Here is a 24,348-nt window from a genome sequence, read left to right as displayed (position 1 = left end):
CCTCCCCACCTATCTGCTGACAGCTACTTCCACCACTCAATAAATCTTGCATTCATTTTCCAAGCTCACGTGGTCTGATTTTTCCAGTACACTAGGACAAGAACCCGGGATACAGAAAGCCCTCTGTCCTTGCAATAAGGCAGAGGATCTAATTGAGCTAATTAATACAAGCCGCCTGTGGACAGCTAAGCTGAAAGAGCACACTGTAACACACACCCACTGGGGCTTCAGGAGCTGTAAACACTCAACCCTAGATGCTACTGTGGGGTCGGAACCCATGCTCCCCTAGGGGATTGAGCTGCAGGGCACCGAAGAAGCAAGCCACACCCCCACTGCATGCCTTGTGAGAGGCATACAGGCACGCCTCCCATTTCAAAGGGACTGAATGCATGACCAACCATGTGCCATAAACAAAGCTGAGGCACCTAAAGATTCTATACTTGTGAAAACAGTGACATAATGCCCCATATGCCATAGCAAATGGACAATATAAAGTGTACTCATGAAATTTTAGATAGTAATCGCCCTCCTGTGTGGTGTGATTCCCTTCCTACTGCACTTCTGGTGGCACATGCTGCCTCCTGAGAGCCGTCCGCAGCTTCAGACAGCTCTTGTGACTCCAAAGCTCTCCCGCTTTACAGAGCTGAAGTCTGTATGTGGCTTCTACCATCTGGCCTTACTCTCTCCTTTAACACACACACACACAAAAAAACCATAAAAAGACACTTCACAAGTAAAACCTAAAACCACAGTCTTGATTTATAACTATGGCACATTAAATGGTAATTTAATGACTATTCCTTAAATAATTGCCTTATTAAACTAATAGTATCTGTTAAAGGCTCTAATAAAGTTGGAGCTAATGTCTTTTTCTTATTTCCCTGAAGCAAGTAAGGTCTCAAACTATTTCAATGACACAATCTAAAATAATGTGGACGCTGATGTTAATGACATTTCAACTTCTTCAGAGAGCTGACAAGGCACTTACCTTCTTTCCCTTACCTACCTACCTAGTTTAAAACCTTACGCAAGGTCAAGTCCTTAGGACACAGGCGTGTAGGGGATGAGAGATCGAAAAAGCCTTCACCACAAAGCCAAGCATTTAGTATGACACGACAATGGAAAGGTTGTTAGAGGCCAGGTGCCTGTAATCCCAGCTCACACCTGTAATGCCAGTTCTTTGGGAGGCCAAGGCAGGTGGATTGCCTGAGATAAGGAGTTCAAGACCAGCCTGGCCAACATGGTGAAACTCCATCTCTACTAAAAATACAGAATTAGCTGGGCATGGTGGCACAAGCCTGTAATCACAGCTCGCAGCTATTTGGGAAGCTGAGGCAGGAGAATCACTTTAACCCGGGAGGCAGAGGCTGCAGTGAGCTGAGATTGTGCCATTACACTCCAGTCTGGGCAAAAAGAGCGAAACTGTCTTAAAAAAAAAAAGTTGTTAGAATAGAGGTAAGGCAGTGACCAGACTGTGAAACATGCTCAAGAACTGAAGTACACAAATGAACAGAGTCAATGACATACACAGAACAGAAAGAGACTCTGTATTTGCTTAAAAGTCTGGCTGTATTCGCCATTTACCGTTTTTAAAAAATTGCGTAAATGAAGATAGCTGAAAATTCAAATTAGGACTTGCATTCTAAAAATTCCAAATAACTGCCAATTGAAATAACTGACATCCTGGATAAATGTAATTTTTAAGAGCACACTGTTGAAGAATCAGACAAGCACAGATTGAGGGACTTTCAACCAAATAACTGGGCCACTGTCCTTCAAAAAGACCAACAACAGAATGATAAAGACAGAAACATCTCCACCATAAAGAACACTAAAGAGGTCCAACAATAAATGCAATGTATAATCCTGGGCCAGAAAAAAAAACCAGTTGGACACTCACTAAGTTGAACAAAGTCTACACAGATTAGATAACAGCATTGTATCAACGTTAATTTCCTTACTTTGGTAATTTTACTTGGTTATATAAGATGTTAACATTTAGTGAACCTGGGTGAAGGGTATATGGAAATTTTTTGCTTTTTAAAAAAATCTAAATTATTTCAAAATAAAAAGGTAAAATTAAGAATCATGCATGCCAGGTGCGGTGGCTCACGCCTGTAATCCCAGCACTTTGGGAGGCTGAGGCGAGTGGATCACGAGGTCAGGAGTTTAAGACCAGCCTGCCCAACATGATGAAACCCCATTTCTACTAAAAATACAAAAATTAGCCAGGCATGGTGGCAGGCGCCTGTAATCCCAGCTACTCGGGAGGCTGAGGCAGAGAACTGCTTGAACCTGGGAGGCGGAGGTTGCAGTGAACTGGGATCGTGCCACTGCACTCCAGCCTGGGTGACAGAGTGAGACTGTGTCTCAAAAAATAGTAATAATAATATTAAAATAATGCATTGCCCAGATAGTAATAAAAGGCACTGGTAAGGCAGAAACTGAAGTGAAGGTAACAACTCCTGCTGTCTTGAGGATTTCTGCTGAATTCTGAAGTTTATGATGATATTTTAAATGTAGTCACCCTCAGAGGAGGATGGGAAGCAATTCATAGTCATGAAAACTATTAAAAGGAAAAAATCAAGCATTTATCCTATCTACCTTATACAAACAATACCACTGAAGGGTCTTTTTGAGACGGACTTTTGCTCTTGTTGCCTAGGCTGGAGTGTGCGATCTCAGCTCACTGCAACCTCTGCCTCCAAGTTCAAGTGATTCTCCTGCCTCAGCCTCCCAAGTAGCTCAGATTACAGGCATATGCCACCATGCCCGCTAATATTTTTGTATTTAGTAGAAATGGGGTTTCATGATGTTATGCTGGTCTCAAACTCCTGACCTCAGGTGATCCACACGCCTCAGCCTCCCAAAGTGTTGGGTTACAGGCGTGCACCACCAGGCCTGGCTTAAGTGTCTATTTCTAAGAACATTCCAATTAACAAATGACATAGAAATGAATTGATACAGGCACTGAGCATCAACTGGCATCACAAAAAGACATCAGATATGATATGCCTCCCGACGAAAACACATACCACCACCGATCATCTTACCGAGGGCTTGCGCCTGGACCTGAGTCTCATCAAGCCTCTGGGTCTAGCTGCCACTCTGCAGAACGGAGGCCAGGAGACCTTGCTAAACTGCCGCATGACTCTACAATCAGCAATATTTAGGCTGTGGGAAACTACAGGTCACATGGCTTGTTTTTGTTTTTTGTTTTTGAGACAGAATCTCGCTCTGTCGCCCAGGCTGGAGGGCAATGGCATGATCTTGGCTCACTGCAACCTCTGCCTCCCAGGTTCAAGCAATTCTCCTGCCTCAGCCTCCTAAGTAGTTGTGATTACAGGTGCCCACCACCACGCCTGGCTAATTTTTGTATTTTTAGTAGAGACGGGGTTTCACCATGTTGGCCAGGCTGGTCTCAAACTCCTGACCTCAGGTGATCCACCCACCTCAGCCTCCCAAAGTACTGGGATTACAGGTGTGACTCACCGCACCTGGCTGGCTTGGGTTCTTTGACATACTGCAAAGGCGAGAAAGGAATAGAAAAGAAACCTATAGATTAACAGAGACTTACAGATATATCAAAATTTAAGAAAATGGCCAAGAATAAACTGTGATGTGAATATCACTTCGGTGATAAATCCATAAAGAAATGTGAGAAAATGCCTACTATGAAGGTGAGGATGGTGGTTACTACTGGGGGAAGGAGCTAGCTCTGACTGGAAGAGGGAGCCATGGAAACGGCATAGAGAAGGGCCAGCCACGTTCTGCTAGTAAGGAGGAGGCAGTTACAAGGTGTTCACCTTAGTGAAACTCATTGTTTCACATGTTTTCTGAATCTGTGTTTTACTTTATTTAGTTCTTTATTTATTTAGAGATGGAGTCTCACTCTGTCGCCCAGGCTGGAGTGCAGTGGTACAATCTCTGCTCACTGCAACCTCCGCCTCCCAGGTTCAAGTGATTCTCCTGCCTCTGCCTCCCCAGTAGCTGGGACTACAGGTGCACACCACCACACCCCAGCTAATTTTTTGTATTTTTAGTAGACACAGGGTTTCAACATGTTGGCGAGGCTGGTCTCAAACACCTAACCTCAGGTGACCTGCCCACCTTGGCCCCCCAAAGTGCTGGGATCACAGGCATGAGCCACCGCGCCTGGCCTGTATTTTACTTTATAATATAAAATTGGAACACATACAAAATTAAAACATACTGGATGAAAGCATGGATGAATTTTTTCCAAACCCTGATGGGCAAGCCTTGCTCTAACTGTGACTCAGTATTCAGAAGCAATAAAAGAAAGGATAAAAACGCATGAAAATGTTGCATGGCTACACCATGGGCAAAACCAAGATCAGCTGGGAGAAAGATTTGCAACTTACATCCCAGATAAGAGGCGATCTTCTTAATATATAAAGAGCTCTCAAAAACGGAGAAAGAAAACACCAAGAATCTAATAGAAAAATGAATTTTGTTTTGTTTTGAGACAGAGTCTTGCTTTGTCACCCAGGCTGGAGTGCAATGGCACAATCTCAGCTCACTGCAACCTCCAACTCCCGGGTTCAAGCGATTCTCCTGCCTCAGCCTCCAGAGTAGCTGGGACTACAGGCATGTGCCACCACACCCAGCTAATTTTTTGTATTTTTAGTAGAGACAAGGTTTCACCATGTTGGCCAGGATGGTCTTGATCTCCTGACCCCATAATCCGCCTGCCTTGGCCACCCAAAGTGCTCTGTTTACAGGCGTGAGCCACCGCGCCCAGCCCAGGAAAATGAATTTTAACAAAGAATACTGTGATTCCATAGTGATACCAAAACAAACAAGTGTGTTGGAGGATGGAGAGGAGGTTCCTTAAAAGATGTCAAGTAATAAATGTGCTGGGATGTCAGAATGTAAAACGTTTACCATCCATTGATGGGCAGTGTTCATCAATGGATGGTAAAGCTACACAAATTCATAGCATCCTCTTCTAGATGACGTATTAATGTCCAAAGGAAAGTGGCCTTCTGAGGCCTCATGGGCACCACGTCAGCTAAGGAATCAACCCCAGTAGGACCACCTGCTGTTATGCCTCCTGGGGGAAAGCAAGAATTCATCAGCCTGAATCCATCACAAGCAAACAGACAAGGCCAGAGTTTGATACGTTCTACAAGATACTGGCCTGGACTCTTGAAAAACTCAAAATAATAATACAAAGGGCAGCTATAATAGCTGCTTGGAAGCTCTATGCACATACTGGGGCTTTTCATCTGGGAGGTAGACTAATCAAGTAGTGACCTAGCCATTTTGTCGGGAAATCTCTAAATGTCACTGAAAAATCATCCTACTTAATTAAAGGCTTGAGCCACACTGAATATATTTCTAGGAACTATGCAGAGTTTCTGAATGGTCTTCATCACTGTGGGCTTCTCAACCCTCTCACCTCCCTCCACTGCCCCAGCTTTCAAAGTCTCCTGAAGAAAAGACGGGTCTCCTTGAAGTGATTCATTAATTACGATACTATTTGAGGATTCACTGGATAATCACAGCAAAGGACCAGAAAGGGGAAATGAAAGATGACTTCCCCACCGACCCGGGCACCACCGTTACCATCTATGTTTCTGTCGTTCCCTGCCAGGGCTGCCTGCTTGTCTGTTTCAGATTCCGCCTCATTTTCATCCATGTTGTAATCATCTTCTCCTCTCAGTTTTTGCTGGTTTCTCCCTGTAAAATTAGCACATAAAACGTAAGCTACATCATTTCTCTGTTGATGTCACAGGAATATCCGCGCGCAGGTGCTGGAGGTTATCCATCCTTGCTCACAGTCAGATCCGTGTGCCGCCTCTCTGGAGATGGCAGGGACGCGTGGGCTGGCTTCCAAGACAAACACATGCACTATGTGTACGCTGCTTGGCCTCTGAATCTAGAGACAACATGGCCCTCAATAAAAGGTGCATTCGAGGCTCAACATGGAGAAACTGGCTAACACCCAAGTCTCCGTTTTTTTGAAGAGATAATCAACTCTTTAAAAGGTAAAAGAAAGGTGCTACTGTTTTAGAAAGGAACAGTTATCTATAGTTAATGACAGCATCTCCTTAGAATGGAGAGAGGAAATGGAGCTGCCACTGTGAGCCCAGGGAGAAACTGTCCCTCATATTTATAGCCCAAGAGCACCCACGACTCTATTCGTCCCTGGAGGGGGGCAGCAACCAGAAAAGATGAGAACAAAAGGCTTTCAAGAGACCTACTCAAAGGGTTTAAGCTACACATTGTACATGTGTATGCAGGCCAGTAAAGCCTGTCTGTTTTAAAAGTTCACACCTGGAAAAGCAGCTCTGGTTCTATCTCTGGCTCACTGCCTGGGGTGGAAACTGCAAAGGCCTGCATGGCCTGCACACCGTTCTTCAAATGAGGTCACTACACCTGCAGCTAGAAGCAGGTGCATCCCACAGGTGCTGCAGCATCTCAGGCCCAAGTTTGTTATGCTTCGCGGCCAGCCGCTGAGGGGTTTGATGCTTGAGCGCCACAGGCTGAGCCAGCCGGTGGGATCTCCCCGCCTCACACACCATGAGCAGCTTCCTGCTGGGCAGGCATGGAACACAGGGACCCGGCAGGGATGCTTAGGGAGGGCTAACAAAATGCAATTCTTTAACTGGAACTTGGGAGGACACGTTCTTCAGAAAGACACTGAAGTGAAATTTACGTTTAAATGGAATCAGGGTAACTTCTGCAAATAAATGCATTCTCTGACTTCTGTCACTTGGTCCACCCCAGTGTGCAGGTGTCATGTCCTCAGAAGTGTTCCTGGCTCAGGTGGGAAGGACATTTTCCACATCTGAAGGGTCTGAATCCCGGAATAGTCTGTTGATCTCAGATTCCTACCCTTTATGTCTTTAAAAGGAAAAAAAGTAACCAAACAAAAAGGAGTGATTCACACGTCATTTTTCTTCAATGCTCAATACGCATTAACCTTCATCTACCCAATATTCATTCCTTCCTTCATTCATTCATTCACTAGGCACCGATTGTCTAAACGGCAGCAGACACTGCACGACAGTGGAGATACAAAGATGGGGCACGTGGCTTGCCTGCCAGGAGGGGACGTCCACTTGGTGCTAGGGACCCATCTCCAGGTCACCCACCTGCAAGGTCCCCTCGGCTCCCCGTCAATATTGCATCTAAAACCTCGAGTTCTGGAGCTTATGCTGCTCTTCCTTCCTGCCTCCCTCTTGAAAACAAATAAGAAACCTTCAGATGAAAAGGAACTGGCAAATCATTGACTGCTGTTTAGTAAAATTCAGGGTGATCCTTGGTGCTGGGAAGGAGATGGAGGTGGCTGAGTGTCTGGTGGAAATGAGTCCACAGCAGCCCCCGAAGCCTCGCAGCCCCCGAAGCCTCACACCCACCTTCCTCGGCAGCTTCCTGCTCCTCCTCCTGTCCGTCGGGGATGACAAGCTGGTCTTGCTCAGGACCCTCAGCCTCCTGATTTTCCCGGCTCACCGACAGGGCAGCTGCTACCTGTGGGGTCTGGCCCAGTTCTCTGGCTCCCCCGAAGCCTCTTCCGCCCACAGGTCTGTCTTCTGCCACCTGCTCCCGGCCTGGCTCCTGCGGCAGCTGCAGCCTGTCCCTCTGAGGCTCCTCCTCACTCACCACCTGGATCTCATCGGCTTCCTCTGTGCACAGAACACAGTTGGCTGTGACCTTGCCAACATTTGATTAAAAAAAAAAAAGCAAAACCTTGTGCCACTCAATTCCCAGACAAGTGGGAGTGGGGTGGGCTGCACACAGGAGAACCACCAGGTAGCTCCTTTTGTGACCTCAGACGCCAACTGCAGGCCTCTGTGTGCCTGCAGCTCACCGTCAGAACTGCGATGAAGGGAAAAGTCGCCTAAAAAACATGGACTAAATTATCTCACAAGCTACAAAGGGAAGAGGGTGTCCTGCTGAATGACCTGATCGTCATGAGACAAGCACTTGGGAGCCAGGGCAGGCAGGCCCACCTGGTGCCTGTCACGGACACAGCAGCCTCCTGGTTCCGGGTCTGGGGCTCAGCTGCCTCCCCCGCGTCCCACAGGCCTAGCAATGTCCTGCATAAAGATATAGCCTGGGCCTTTCTCTACACAGCTGCCCAAGGGCACGGCAATTAGTTTGCAAGGAGGCGCCATCAGTAAGACGGGGAGGAAGCCCCAAGGCCCCTGCTCCTGGCTGCCCGGCTGCCAGGCTCACCCATTGCCTCAGCAGCTCGCTTGGACCGCTTCCTCTGACCGGGCTCTGGAGAGCGCGGAGCAGGGCAACTGCCAGGCTCTGCTCACCTTTCTCAGCTTGTCTCTTGGAATCCACAGCCACTTCGGAACTGGGGGCTGGTGTCTGGGACTTGCTGTTGCTGGGCATCTTTCCTTTCCCTTGTGGCACCTCTGTGCGTGGCAGTCCTGCCGCCTGCAGCCTGGGCTGAGGCTTGCCGAGGGCTTGGAGCTGAAACAGAAGCACAGGACAGCCAGGGCAGGACTCTGTGAGCAGAAGCCTTACAAGAATCCCACCAACACAATGAAGCCCGCCAATCCCACTACCGCATCCTTCCGACCAAGACCCTGAGAAATGCCACTGTCTACTCTGGTCACGCCCTGCTCATGTGGCGTAAATCAGAAGACAAGAGGTTGAGTCAGGGTCTCCCAGAAAGTACTGTCAGTACGGATTAAAACTGGGCAGTGATTCTGCTGAGAGGAAACATTTAAGAATATAAAATACCTAAGCGGAAGATCAACAACAGCAAAGAAGAAGCCATGAGCGACACGTACTCCTCGACTGCAGGAACATCTGCAGAAGCCTCAGCCCAGCAACGGCAAAGGCACACGGAATATTCTCCAGGATGGACAATGTCAGGCCACAAAGGCAGGCTCCACACACTTAGTAACTAAAATCACACAAAGTAAATTCTCTAATAGCAATGGAAGGGATTATAAATCAGTAACAGCATGACACTTGTGTCAGTCGCAAATATTTGGAAATGAAACAACACACTTCTAAATAACCAGTGAGTCCAACAAATCGCAATGCAAATTAGAAAATGCTTTGACACAAATTAAAACAAAACCACCACATGCCAAAACTTACGGGCAGCAGCTCCAGCAGTGCTTAGAAGATGATGTACACCTTCAAGCATCTGTATTAGACAGAAGACTTCCAGTTTTCAGTTCCTCGTGTGAGGAGCTTAGAAGTCACCACTTGGTTCTAACAACAAGTAAAAAGCTCAACAGATTGAAAAGTTACCAGCCCTTCTTGGATCCACAGGAGAGATGAGGACAGAGTGTAAATCACTGTCCCTAAGCCTGGAGACAGAGAGCCCAATACAGTGAGCCCTGGCTCACCAGGACAGGTTCAGGCAGACGTCACCGTGGGAACTGGTGTGGGGGTGGAGCCCGACTTGCCATTTATGAACTGCTTGAGGCTCAGTGTGATGAGTCTTGAGAGTTAAAAACTTGCCCCAGTCATAAGGGGCTCCCATACTTGCGAGTTTTACCCCTAGGAGCTCAACCAGGCTCTCAGTAAATAGCAGAGAAAAACTGGCTTGTGCTTCCAGCAGTAGGAGGGGAAAACAGGCCAGAGCGCTCCATTCTCCTTCACCAGGCCTGCCCTCAGGAGGAGCACATTACCCAGAACTCCCCTGCCGGGATATTATCCCAGCCTAGCTGACCTGGGGAAATGAAACACCCAATTCCAATAAACTCTAGGCTTCCATGTGGGAGAAGGAAGCTACACAACTCTAGCCCATTCCAGCCACTCTGTCCCACTGGGGTAAGGGAGTGGGTACTGAGAAGCACAGGGGATATTCACAGCCAAGGGACTCAGGCTCATGAAAAACCCTCATACTTAACAGCACAATGATTTTTGACAAAGGTGCCAAGACGATTCAGTGGAGAAAAAACAGTCTTCCTTTCAACAAGTAATACTGAGATAACTTGATACACACACACACACACACACACACACACAGAGAGAATGAAGCCGGAGCTCTACCTCACACCATATGCAAGAATTAAATTAACTGAAAATGAATCATAGGCCTAAATGATCTAAGAACTAAGAACCATCATCTAAGAACTAAGATGATAAAACTCTGAGAAGAAAATGTAACAGTAAATCTTCATGATCTTGGGTCAAAGTGTTCTAAACATAACATCAAGAACACACAACAAAAGAAAAAATAAATAAAATGGATTTTGTCAAAATTAGAACTTTTTTTTTTTTGAGATGGAGTTTCACTCTTGTTGCCCAGGCTGGAGAGCAACAGCGCAACGTCAGCTCACTGCAACCTCCGCCTCCCAGGTTCAAGCGGTTCTACTGTCTCAGCCTCCCAAGTAGCTGGGATTACAGGCATGCATCACCACACCTGGCTAATTTTAAATCCTTAGTAGAGATGGGGTTTCTCCATGTTGGTCAGGCTGGTCTCAAACTCCCAATCTTGGGTGATCCGCCTGCCTCAGTCTCCCAAAGTGCTGGGATTATAGCCATGAGCCACCGTACGTGGCCAAAATTAGGAACTTTTGTGCTTCAACTAAACACCATCAAGAAAGTGAAAAATCCCACAGAACTGAGGGAAAAAAAAACCTTGCAAATCATATATCCATTATCATATATCTCTAGTACAATATATTTTTAAAAACTCTTACAACTCAGTAATAGCTCAATTAAAAATTGAGCAAAGGACCTGAATAGACATTTCTCCAAAGAAGATAAACAAATGGCCAATGAAGCATGTGAAAAGATGCTCAATATCATTAGTTTATTAGGGAAATGCAAACCCAAACGACAGTGAGCTACCACTCCACACGTGCTAGGAAGGGTGTACTGAAAAGGTAGTATCAAGAGTTGGCAAGGATGTGAAGAAACTGGAACCCTCATAAACTACTGGCAGGGGTGTAAAATGGTATGGCTGCTTTGGAAGAAGTCTGGGAGTTTCTCAATAGGTTAAATACAGATTACCATATAACCCAGCAGTTCCACTCCTAGGTATTACCCAAAAGAAATGAAACATATGACCACACAAAAACTTCATGTTCATACAGCATTATTCATAGTAGCCAAAATGTGGAAACAATCCAAATGCCCATCAACTGACAATGAATAAACCACATGTGGTCTATCCACAGAATGGGTTAATCAGCCATAAAAGGAAATGCAATACTGACACATGCTGCAACCTAGATGAGCCCTGGAGCATTTATACTCAGCCAAAGAAGCCAGACAGGCTGGGTGCGGGGGCTCACAACTGTAATCCCAGCACAGGAGGCCGAGGCGGGCGGGTCACTTGAGGTGGGGAGTTCAAGACCAGCCTGGCCAACATGGCGAAACCCCACCTCTACTAAAAATACAAAAATTAGCTGGGCAGGGTGGTGGGTGCCTGTAATCCCAGCTACACAGGAGGCTGAGGCAGAATTGCTTGAACCTGGGAGGAGGCAGTTGCAGTGGGCCAAGATTGCGCCACTGCGCTCCAGCCTGGCCAATAGATCTAGATGCCCTTTCAAAAAAAAAAAAAGGCAGCCAGACACAAAAGGCCCCACATCTATGATTCCATTGACAGGAAATTGTCCAGATCAGGCAAATCAAGAGACACAAAGTAAATTAGGAGCTGGCGGTCTAGGGCTGTGGGGACTCAAGATAAATAAAGGAGACCCAATGGATACAGGGTTTCTTTTGTGGCAATAAAGATGATCTGAAATTGACTGTGGTGATGGCTGCATAACTTTGTGACTATACCCAAAACCCATGAATTGTAAATTTTCTATGGGTGAATCACAGGGAATGTGAATTATATCTTAATGAAGCTGCTATGTTTTTAAAAAACCAACCAAAGATCACACAGAAGGCTTCAGGCAGCAGCTTCATGGGCCGTGCTCTGCAGGGAAGGCGGGCTGACAACAGGAGGTGTGGATCGGCCAGACCTGAGGTCTTGATGGGCTCTACCACTGACCAGGTGTGATGCTGGCCACAGAACTTAACCCCTCCCGTGGGCCTGGGGTCCTCAAATCAGGAAAACAGCAGCTCTCTCCCAGGCTGGCTATGAACTTGAAATAGGATAATTCCTGTAAAGCCCTGAGCTTGAGAAGTGGGGCTGGAGGCCGCACACTTGGTTAGGGTCCAGGCATCCCAGGACCAGGTTCTGCTCTGTTGTATCTCAGGGAGCCAAGCCTGCAAGGGAGGTCAGAGACCAGAGAAAGCCAGACGGCAGATAAAAGAAACAAAACGCCTGAAGACGGGGTACCTTCTAGAAACTCTTGGCAGAAATTCCCCAGTTACCTGCTGACTCTGGCCGTTGTTTCCACTCAGGTCTCTGGAAGCTACAGCTTCGTTCCCCTTTTTGGTGACCTCTTCTATTCGCTCCTCACACTGTTCCTTCACCTCCTTCATCTGATTGATGCACTGGCTCCTTTGGTGAAAGAAAGCAAAGGAAAGGCCTGATGTCTGTGGCTGCGTCTCTGCTGGACAGTGACATCCACTTCCGTAAGAGACACAGACCCTGTTCCTGCTTCAGGCACTTCATCTGAAGATGGCACTTAAGACAGGGCAACATGTGTGTGTTCAACAATTAAATGACCAAAAGAAACACATTAAAAATGATACCATTGTTCTGAAACAGTGAACTTTACTGATTAGGAAAAAAAAATGTTTTTTTAACATACAATCTGCAGAATAAAAAATATATGTATTGGTCTTTGTCCCTGACTACTGGCACAGAACTCTTAAAACCCCTGGAAGTTCCTGAGTGAGACAGTATCTGGCTATTCATAACAAGCCCCTCTGGACCAGACTTGAGTTTATACTAATGAGGGGACTGTCAGGGGTGGGGGAAGGATGGGCGTCCGATAGTTTCAGGACAGAGACTGACTGCCAGAAGAACCAACCATATGACTGGAAAGTTGGAACTTTCAGCTCCACCTCCTCTAGGGAGGAGAGAGGGACTGGAGATTGAGTTCATCCCCATGGCTGATGGTTTCATCAATCATGCCTATATAAAAAACTTGGCAGGGTACAGTGGCTCATGCCTGTAATCCCAGCACTTTGGGAGGCTGAGTCGGGCAGATCACGAGGTCAAGAGATTGAGACCATCTTGGCCAACATGATGAAACCCGGTCTCTACTAAAAAATTAGCTGAGCGTGGTGGTGCGTGCCTGTAGTCCCAGCTACTTGGGAGGCTGAGGCAGGAGAATACCCTGAACCCTGGTGGTGGAGTTTGCAGTGAGCCGAGATGGCACCATTACACTCCAGCCTGGTGACAGCTAGAGACTCCATCTCAAAAAAAACAAATTAAAAAAAAGCCCTCAAACTCTGGACCACAAGGCTTGCAGAGCTTTCTGGCTGAGGAACATAACGATGCACTGGATGGGAGGAGCTGACTCCACGGGACAGCAGCTCCCGTGTCCCCCACACTGCCAGCCCTCACCTTAGGACTGTACCACTGGGCTGTTCCGTAAAAGTAAATACAACTTTCCTGAATTCCGTGACAGTCATTCTGGCAAATTATCAAACCTGAGGGGGTGGTGGGTAACCCTAAAGTTGTAGCCAGCCAGGCAGAAGTGAGGGTGGCTGGGGGACACGTCGGACTTGTGGCTGGCATCGGAGGTGGGAGCAGTCATGTGGGATAGAGCCCCTTAACCTCCTGGGTCTGTGCTAAGTGGGTAGTGTCAAAACTTGAACTGAACTGGAGGGCACTTGGTTGAATTGCTGTTGGAACAGACTTTCAGGCATTGCTTCAGCTTTCTGACTAGAATTTATTTTAAGAGTATTTCAGGCCGGGCGCGGTGGCTCAAGCCTGTAATCCTAGCACTTTGGGAGGCCGAGGCGGGTGGATCATGAGGTCAAGAGATCGAGACCATCCTGGTCAACATGGTGAAACCCTGTCTCTACTAAAAATACAAAAAATTAGCTGGGCATGGTGGCGCGTGCCTGTAATCCCAGCTACTTAGGAGGCTGAGGCAGGAGAATTGCCTGAATCCGGGAGGCGGAGGTTGCGGTGAGCCGAGATCGCGCCATTGCACTCCAGCCTGGGTAACGAGCGAAACTCCGTCTCAAAAAAAAAAAAAAGAGTATTTCAACAAGAGCTATGAAGTAATTAAGAGAATTACTCGTTTTGCAAGTAAGAATGCTAAGGGATGACACGGTTGTCTGCCATGACCCAGGGTCACAGAGAGGCTGAAACTGAAGCCAGACTCCAGGGCTCCTTACCATTGTGCCCTCTCCACCACACAGCTCACAGCTCAGCTCGCCTTTTCTGAGTCACAGGCATTTCAGAGCCAAATGTGAATATCACATTCAATCTCTGACTCTCGAAATACACCCTTTAGTTCAAAGCACCATGGGGTCACAATGTACCATACACACACAGAAGGGTACCAGGTGCTGCGGAAATAATGCAGTGCAGAGTTCCTGACCTTGGACAGCTGAGAGAGCAGGTGGAAATTTCATTTAAATACAGTTCTCACAAACATACAAGCCACAGGTGGTAGACTAGTGCACAGCAGCTGAAACACAGCAAACAAAAAGAGAGCTATCTGATAGTGCAGAACTAAACGAGCAGCTCATTTGCTATCCTGGACCTTTAAACCTGCAAAAGGATAGTACTGGTTGCACCTGCTCCCAGCCCTGCTAAAACAAAGTACAAAGAGCCTTCATCTCGCAGCCTTGCAGATGAAGTGCGGCTTTCCACATTCCAGCTTGACAGCCAGGAGCTGAACTACCTCTGTCCTCAATTCTGAGACACAGGTCATACAGATTATGACAGTGTTTCTTCCTGAGGCCTCAGGTTGGCTTTTTCTTACATGCAAGTGGCAAATATTCCAGGATTAACTAGGGGGAGAGAAATACAGGACTGGGGCCACTAGTGATTACTATTGGTGCAACTGATGGTCAGAGTACCATTGATGAAATGTGTTCGACACAAGGATCTATCAGTGCAGGGGATACCATCATCCAGGGCACCGACCATCACAGTATTATATTCCAGTATCAACACTGGAAACTGTGTTTCCTCACAGCAGGGAGATTAGATAGTGAGCGGTTCATCTCATGTGCTGACTCTAGGTACTCCAGAGGGAAAGAAAGCAAGGCTATTTTTGGACGGAGCGCAGCGATTGCTCAGTGATGCCTGCCACAGGTGTAGGAGAGTAAAAAGTGGAATGTGTGCTGGCTGACTTCAAGGAAAGACTACTACCTTGTACATCAGGAAACCTGGCCTTTCCATCGGCTTTTGTGTTCTTGGCACTGCCTTCCATAGAAGGACTGGACCAGACAGGATGTCTGAATGGAGGGTGTGCAGTTATGTTTCAGGCATCCTAAGAATTCGCACAAATTGCACAACTTTAGAGAGAGGTCCATTTATAAATTTGCTAACGAAGTGTTTGTACTTTTTATCAGATTCTCTAAAAGAGCCTATAATCCAAAGAAAGTTAAGAATACCTAGCTCTCTTTTGCTTCCAACATTCCATGAACATGACCCCCAGGAAGCATATCTAGTACAGGGCCTTGGGCACAGGTAGTGAAACAGACACAGCCAGCCAGAAAGAGCTTTCAGTCTAGGTATCAACCCACCAGGAGCAAAAGGAGTGCATCTGATCAGGCACAGTGGCTCACACCTGTAATCCCAGAAATTTGGGAGGCTAAAGTAGGTGATTACCTGAGGTCAGGAGTTCAAGACCAGCCTGGCCAACATAGTGAAACCCCGTCTCTACTAAAAATACAAAAAACATAGCTGGGTGCAGTGGTAGATGCAATCCTAGCTACTTGGGAGGCTGAGGCAAAAGAATCACTTGAACCCAGGAGGCAGAGGTTGTGGTGAGCCGAGGTCATGCCACTGCACTCCAGCCTGGACTACAGAACAAGACTTCACTAAAAAAAAAAAAAAAAAAAAAAAAAGGAGTGCACCCTACATGCATCTCCAGCCCAGGTTAAAGGTGTCCAGCCATCGCCTCAGCCCAAGCTCTCCTACATGGGGAACAGAGATTCCTTCCCTGTCACTGAGCCCTGACTGATTTCCAGCTAGGTCAAAACCTTCTGGGCCAACATTTATCTAGTGAGGCCATTTATGGCTTTTTATGTTTCAATCTATGTGAGGGAAATATTTGCATTAAGGTGTCTTTAACGATGAATAATTAAGACCAAGATTCTTTTGGCCAGCCGCGGCAGCCACGCCTGTAATCCCAGCATTTTGGGAAGCTGAGGTGGGCAGATCACCTGAGATTGGGAGTTCGAGAACAGCGTGACCAATGTGGAGAAACCGTCTCTACTAAAAATACAAAATTAGCTGAGTGTGCTGGCGCATGCCTGTAGTCCCAGCTACTAGGGAGGCTGAGGCAGGATAATCGCTTGAACCTGGGAGGCAGAGGCTGCAGCAAGCCGAGATCACACCATTGCACTCTGGCCTGGGCAACAAGAGTGAAACTCTGTCTCAAAAAAAAGACTGAGGTACTTCATTTCTGTTTAGATGCAATTCTTTGATTATCAGTCTAATTCAAGGTTTCTCAACCTTAGCACTGTGTATGTTTTAGGCCAGACAAAACCTGGCTGTGGGAAGCTGTCTAGTGGATTATAGAATATTTAGTAGTGTTGCTGGCCTCTCCCCACTAGATGCCAGTAGCAGCCTCCTTGTAAGCCATGACAGACAAAAATGTCTCCAAACATTGCCAAAGGCCTGCTGGGCATAAGAGTGCCCCTACTCAAGAACCACTGGCATAGCTGAATAAAGTTCCACACATATGGGTGACAATCATATTTCCCTTCTTTTTGAGATAGAGTCTCACTCTGTCTCCCGGGCTGAAGTGCAGTGGCATAATCTCGGCTCACTGCAACCTCTGCCTCCCAGATTCAAGCAATTCTCCTGCCTCAGCCTCCTGGGGAGCTAGGATTACAGGCACCCACCACCATGCCTGGCTAACTTTTTGTATTTTTAATAGAGATGGGGTTTCACTATGTTGGCCAGGCTGATCTCAAACTCCTGACCTCATGATCCGCCCACCCCGGCCTCCCAAAGTGCTGGGATTACAGGCGTGAGCCACTGCGCCCAGCCACATTTCCCTTCTATTGACTAGTTGCTCATGTCCTCTGTAGAGACATGTACTTGTAGCTTCATGTTTTCAGTTGTATGTGGTTATAAAGTTAGTAGGAAGATATTATGGCAGGTGAAGAATATTTTGGAAGAACATGGAAATCCCCAAGAACTCAATGCATGTGAGGCAACTGATTCTCCCAGGTTGCTGGTGACCATGTAGATGGCTCAAATCCTTTGAGAATGCAATTTGACAATTCACACCCAGCAACAAGCTAAACTACAGGTGAGCCTTACAGAATGAAATAATCCAAAATGGTAATTTTTAAAAGATAAGAAAGTTTGGAGCTATATGGATGTTTTAAATATAATGCAAGTAATACTTTTTAATATTAAAAATTAAAAAATAAGAGACTGGCTGGGTGCAGTAGCTCACACCTATAATCCCAGCACTCTGGGAGGCTAAGGCTAGTAGGTCACCTGGGGTCAGGTGTTTGAGACCAGCCTGGCCAACATGGTGAAACCTCGTCTCTACTAAAAGTACAAAAATTAGCTGGACGTGGTGGTGCGTGCCTGTAATCCCAGCTACTCAGGAGGCTGAGGAAGGAGACTCGCTCGAACCCAGGAGGTGGAGGTTGCAATGAGCTGAGATCGCACTACTGCACTACAGCTTGGGGACAGAGAAAGATTCCGTCTCAAAAATAAATAAATTAATTAAATAAAATAACATTTTTTGTGACTAAGAATATGGCCGGGTGCGGTGGCTCACACCTGTAATCCCAGCACTTTGGGAGGCCAAGGTGGGTGGATCACCCGAGGTCAGGTGTTTGAGACCAGCCTGACCAACAAGGTGAAATTCCATCTCTACTTAAAAAAATACAAAAATTAGCCAGGCGTGGTGGCGGGCAACTGTAGTCCCAGCTATTCAGGAGGCTGAGGCATGAGAATGCTTGAACCCAGGAGGTGGAGGTTGCAGTGAGCTGAGACTGTGCCACTGCACTCCAGCCTGGGCAACAGAGCAAAACTCTGTCTTAAAAGAAAAAAAAAGAATACACACACACACACACACACGCACGCACGCACATACACACACACTGCAAGTAAATAAATGATTAAAATTTTTGATGATGACTGCAGTTAAGTAAATTATTCGTGTGAACCTGGGCATGGACTGGAGAGAGTTAAGTCAAAGGGGAAAGGACAGTCACAAGGGTTGGGCTGTGGGTGGCTGGTTCTTTCTGAATCCCAAACTTACTGTTTTATGAGGAAAAAAAGGGGGGGCGAACTTGTAAACCGGTTTTTAGTATCTTCCCACGGTGTTTAGCTCACTTTTTAATAGTTTAGTATTGCTTCAATTTGATTATAAAAGTACTCCACTCTCACTGTAAAAATTTGGAAAATCACTGAAAAGTCCAAAGAAAACAAAATTCCCACAATGATCACCAGGCAATAAACTATTAATATATCAATATTTTGCCAAAATGTCTTTTAGTCAACAAATTTGATTTCGCTTACATGTGAGCACCGATGGAACACATTTTTAAAAGCTTTATGTTGTTGACATAACCAGTATACCTGTGCTTTACAGAGTTTCATGTTACATTTTATGGCATGCTGAGTAATTCATTTCCTGCTGAGAACTGGCCTCCTTGTGCGTTTGTGTAGGACATGAATCCTAGAGGGGCCCACGCCTTTCTGAGAGCCCTGGATGGAGCAGAAGGTGCATGCTCGATCAGAGTTTACGTCTCCATCTGCTGCCCTCAGCTTAACCCCCCGCCTCCCAGGTGGCATGCGCCCTGCACTGGTGGCACACACTCTGAGATGCACTTACAGATCATAGGAGAACTTCCTCTCTAGGTTGGTCTGGTTCTTCTGAAACTGGAGGACATCCTGCTGCAGCCTGCCGTAATTCCTCTGCAGGGTCTTTAGCTGGTCTACACCAAGGGGACAAGGAATTGCACAGGTCACAGGCACAGCTGTCATGCCGTTCAGCCAAAACACGACAGAGGCAGACTCACACATCAGAACATAAAGGGCAAGGACAGAACGGGACGAAGGAGAGAACAGGAAAAGCTGAAAACACAGCCCCTCCCCAGAGTTACCACCCCAGCGGTGGAAAGTGCTCTGGAAGAGCATCAACCCAAAATAACCTACGTCTTTATCCTTTTCCAAATGTCTCTCTTAAATCTTTTTGGCCTCCAGCCCTTAACATACATTGGAAGCTTCTATGTGCCTGTCTCTTTCGCAGACATCATAAGCCCCAAGCTGTCCCCAAAGGTCACACGTACCATCCTGCCCTCATCCCCAGCCAATTAATCCTTCCATCTGTAAAACACTGATTTTTGCTGTTTGGTCAGATAAGCAGCCACTCCTGCTGGACTCTCTGCCCTCAGCCACCAGGCTGCCTGCCAGCATCCTCCCTCTGGTCATTTATTCACAGCCAAGCCACTCTCCAAGGCCCTGTGCCCATTTAATCACCCAACACTCTCATCAGGGAAACTGCGGCTTTCTTTAAGAAAATTAATCAGCCCCATCCCTGCTGCCCTGATGACCTGGCATATAAAAGAGCCCTGGTGGACAAAGGGCCAAGCTGGTGTGGAGGAGAGGGCACCCACCAGGGTGATACCAGAGTGGGCAGCAGCAGCAGCTGAGCCCAGACACAGCCAGATGGACAGGCCGGGACAGATGCCAGCATCCCCGAGGTGTGCCCTCACAACACTAGACCTACAATAGTCTCAGGTGGAAGATAAACTGAAATAAAACAGAAGGCTTCCGTGAATAACATGGACTCATCCCAAAAGCATGCATGTGACACCCTCAAGAGACAAAACTGTGGTGAAGAGAACAGCTGGGTGGGTGCTGGGCCCAGAGAGGGAGGGGACTGGTGACTTCCCAGGGCATGGGTGTAGGGTCCTGGAGCGGTGGGCACATGCCATGTTGACTGTGGTGGTGATCCGTGAGATTATTTGTCAGGACTTATCCGACTGTACCCACGAGGGGTAAATATTCTTGTATATAAATGATACTTTGATACGCTTAACTGAAAACACTCCACAATCCAACTAAGCATGAGACAACAGAACACAAATCAACAGTCAAAGAAATGAACGATGCCACGTGCAGTGGCTCACGCCTGTAATCCCACCACTTTGGGAGGCCGAGGCGGGCGGATCACAAGGTTAGGAGTTCGAGACCAGCCTGACCAACATAGTGAAACCTCATCTCTACTAAAAATACAAAAATTAGCTGGGCACGGTAGGAAGTGTCTGTAATCCCAGCTACTTGGGAAGCTGAGGCAGGAGAATTGCTTGAACCTGGGAGGCAGAGGTTGCAGTGAGCCGAGATCGCACCACTGCACTCCAGCCTGGGCAACAGAGTAAGACCCTGTCTCAAAAAAAAAAGAATGACTTATATCACAATGACATGGATGAATCACAAATAACTATGCTGAGTGAGAGAAGCCAGGCAAAAAACAGTATAGACGGTCTAATTCCATCTGTACGCATGTACCCAACTATTAAAAACGCAAACTAGTCTACATGGCAGACCAGAGGCTGCCTGAGGAAGGGGGATCACCAAGGCGCACCCAAGCAAACTTTTGGGACTGATTAATTTGTTACCTATGTTGACTCTGGTGGGAGTTACTTGACACATATGCTCTATCAAAACTGCTGTCAAACTGAACCTTTATGTGGGGTTTACTGAATGTCAGATAGGCACAATTAAAGCTGCTTTCCGAGAGTAGGGATAGGAAAGGCTGCAGCCACAGCTCAGCAGCAGATCACAAGCTCTGAGACCCCCCCACCCTGCAGCCAGACAGCCTCTTCAACTTCGTGTAACCCTACGTTTCCCCCAAACACATTTCACAAAGTGACCCCTTTTCACTTAAGACTTTTTAATATTCTTAGAACCTGACTTAGAACTAGAATTCTGAACCAGTACAGACCAACAGAACTATAATGCAAGTCGTATAGGGCATTTTTAATTTCCCAGTAACCACATTTTTAGAGTAAAAATTATTCAACCCAAGAGATGATTTAGCCCAACAGCATGGACCCTGCTGACCCCTCCTGTCACAGTAGAAGGAGAAGCCCTCCCACACAAAGGACAGCACACCATTTCCTGTTGGCTGCTTCAGAAGGACCCAAAGGAAAACCAATCCCCAGCTGCCAAGTTAAGTCAGAATAGGAAAGAAGGGCAATTAAATCGGGCTGGACAGTTTTTCTAAGTTTCATGAACGAAATCTAAATTCAGCATGACCCAATTAACAGGTCACATATATACCGTGTATATATAACAGAGCATGTATCTATCATAAGTACTATTTCTTAACACATTCATGAATGACATTCTGAACTCTTCTGTAACTAACAGCTTGCAATGTATCCGGCAATTTTTTTTTTTTAAAAGGAAAAGCCTCGTAAGGAGACAGAGTTAGGCAAAAAGAATAAATATTATTCAATGACTCATGACACTAACCACCATGAGATTATAATGCAGACCCACCTAGACCTAGAGAAGAATGAGAGAAAGGGAACTTCCTCCTAAAAGGCCAGTGCCTGGCATGGAGGAGAGGAGCGAACTTACCTTGCAGCACTCGGATGAGCCTCTCGCCTGTGGTGATGTTATTCACCAAAACCGCCTGCAAGGAAGATAAATACACATGAAACACCCAAACCAACACCGCAGCCTGACAGCCAGATGTGATGGAAACCAAGGATGGGGCCGCCCTCCCCAACCCAGCACTGCTGTCAGGGAAGAAGCTGGAGTTCAGCACTCGGGCTGGATCCTTCCATGTCTGCTGCTGAAAAATAACAGGCTGCCCTAGAGATCAGCTCCCCACCATCGCCTCTGTCCTGAACAAAAGCAAACAAGTCCGGCTCAGCTCCAGCCCAGGAAACGCTGCTCCTGCAGAAAAGGTCCCAACTAGGCCTCACTTCCTCCTACCTGACAGCAGAGGCTCCAGGCACCTAGAGGGCTAATCACCAACCTCACACAGCACCACACACCATTCCACACCAAACCACACCACACACCATACCATATACCATTCCACACCAAACCACACCACACACCACACCATATACCACTTCACAATAAACCACACCACATACCACACCATATACCACTTTATACCAAACTACACCACACACACCATATACCACTTCACACCAAACTACACCACACACACCATATACCACTTCACACCAAACCACACCACACCACATACCACTTCACACCAAACCACACCACACACACCACATACCACTTCACACGAAACCACATAAAACCACACCACATACACCACACACCACTCCACACCAAACCACACCACCCCATATGACACACACCATATACCACTTCACACCAAACTACATAACACATCACACGCACCACTCCACACCAAACCACATCACACCACACCACTCCTCTACACCAGAAACACATCACACACACCACACACCATACCACATACCACTCCACATCACACACCATGCCACACCACTCCACACTACGCCACACTATGCCAAACACACCACACTCCACACTAAGCCACACCACACACTTCACACCAAACCACACACACCACTCCACACCAAACCACATTACACCACAATACACCACTCTACTCCATACCACACACAACACTCCATACAACACACCACTCCACACCAAACCAAACCACACACCATGCCACACATACCACACACTCTACACCAAACCACAACATACCACACACACCAAATCACACCATACCACACTATGCACCACTCCACAACACACCACACCACGCACACCACGTACCACTCAACAACACACCACACACCACACACCAAACTACACCACAGCATGACACACCACTCCACACCAGACCACATCATACACCACACCACACCGCACCATGCCACATCACTCTACACACTCCACACAACACACCATTCCACAACAAACCACACCACACACCACTCCACACACCACACTACACCACACCATGCCACACCACTCCACATACCACTCCACACCATCCATTCCACACCAAACCACATCACACACCACCACACACCACACGCCACACCAAACTACACACCATGCCACACCACTCTACACACCACACACACCACTCCACACAACACGACACACCATTCCACAACGAACCACACCACACCACACCACACATCACTCCATACCACATCACACACCGCTCCACACACCCACCATGCACCACTCCACACACACCACACACTGCTCCACACACATCACACACCACTCCACACACAAGACAGCACACACTGCTCCACACAACACATCACACACCACACCAAACCATACCACCACAGCACTCCACACCACACCAGCTCACACTGCACAACTCTGCACCACTCCACTCCACTCCACACCAGCCTAGGTCACTCCCTCCCTCAGAGCTCAAACTCTGAATTCCAGGCTGGCTAAAAAACAAAAGGGAATGAGGGGTCACTCCACTAACGAGACCTCTCGATGCACTTGAACTTCTGGCCTTCTTCTCCTGTCCACAGTCTATAAGCTTAGGGGCTGGAGGGTTTCACACACCGTCTCACCACTCTGGGAAAGTCAATAGCAGAGGAGGACAGAAGTTGCGCAGGATCCAGGTAACAACAACAAAGTGAAAAGAAGAATGAATGTCACGCTCAAGGTAACAATTGGCCAATATGCCCTGACAAGTCACTTTATGCCAGGAGCTCTTCTAAGCACTCTACATCTACTCACTCATTCACTTTTTTTTTTTGAGACAGAGTTTTGCTCTATCACCCAGGCTGGGGTGCAATGGTGCCATCTCGGCTCACTGCAATCTCCACCTCCCGGGTTCAAGTGATTCTCCTGCCTCCGCCTCCCAAGTAGCTGGGATTACAGGCATGCACCACCACACCCGGCTAATTTTTGTACTTTTAGTAGAGGTGGGGTTTTGCCATGTTGGCCAGGCTGGTCTCGAACTCCTGACCTCAAGTAATTTGCCCACCTTGGCCTCCAAAGTGCTGGGTATACAGGCATAAGCCACTGTGCCTGGCCTCATTTACTCTTCTTGACAGTTATGTGAGGTAGTGGTATATCATCCCATTTTAGGAACAGGGAAACTAAGCCACAGGCTGCTTAAATGGCTCACAGCCACCTGCCTACTAAGAGGCAAAGCCAAACTCCAGCTCCAACAGGTGTGCTGCAGAGCAAGCTCTGCACAGCTACTTGCCAAATTTCTACAAACCCAAGCAGTACACCAACGTAGTGGGCTGCACCTAATGCTAAAAACAAGCAGAAGCCTAAAAAAAGAGGGGAACGGAATATTAAATATCAGAGTGCAC

At 47.1% G+C, this 24,348-nt stretch overlaps 2 protein-coding genes across 5 annotated transcripts in view; one reads left to right on the top strand and one right to left on the bottom strand.

Annotated features, from left to right (window-relative positions):
- The window catches only part of NAA35 (N-alpha-acetyltransferase 35, NatC auxiliary subunit), a 99,849-nt gene extending 86,380 nt beyond the window's left edge, over positions 1-13,469 (top strand). For 2 of the 3 annotated variants that reach the window (XM_012463722.3, XM_012463711.2), the window contains exon 23: positions 5,759-6,990. In XM_012463722.3, coding sequence (XP_012319145.2) covers positions 5,759-5,965 — 207 coding nt within the window. In that variant the 3' untranslated portion in view covers positions 5,966-6,990. The other variant, XM_012463749.3, reaches the window with a different exon arrangement.
- GOLM1 (golgi membrane protein 1) overlaps positions 1-24,348 on the bottom strand; it is a 67,415-nt gene that overhangs the window by 2,261 nt on the left and 40,806 nt on the right. For both annotated transcript variants that reach the window (XM_012463785.2, XM_012463788.3), the window contains exons 4-9: positions 21,602-21,656; positions 18,846-18,948; positions 12,274-12,403; positions 8,292-8,451; positions 7,386-7,652; positions 5,590-5,703 (exon numbers count right to left, since the gene is read on the bottom strand). In XM_012463785.2, the coding sequence (XP_012319208.2) occupies positions 5,590-5,703; positions 7,386-7,652; positions 8,292-8,451; positions 12,274-12,403; positions 18,846-18,948; positions 21,602-21,656 (829 nt within the window). The remainder of the gene's footprint in view (positions 1-5,589; positions 5,704-7,385; positions 7,653-8,291; positions 8,452-12,273; positions 12,404-18,845; positions 18,949-21,601; positions 21,657-24,348) is intronic.

This window comes from Aotus nancymaae, unplaced genomic scaffold (assembly GCF_030222135.1).
Source record: "Aotus nancymaae isolate 86718 unplaced genomic scaffold, 86718_ANA_hifiasm-v0.15.2.pri h1tg000041l, whole genome shotgun sequence".
Lineage (NCBI taxonomy): Eukaryota > Metazoa > Chordata > Mammalia > Primates > Aotidae > Aotus > Aotus nancymaae.
Note: the sequence above shows the minus strand (reverse complement) of the source record. Positions and strands in the feature narration are given on the sequence as shown.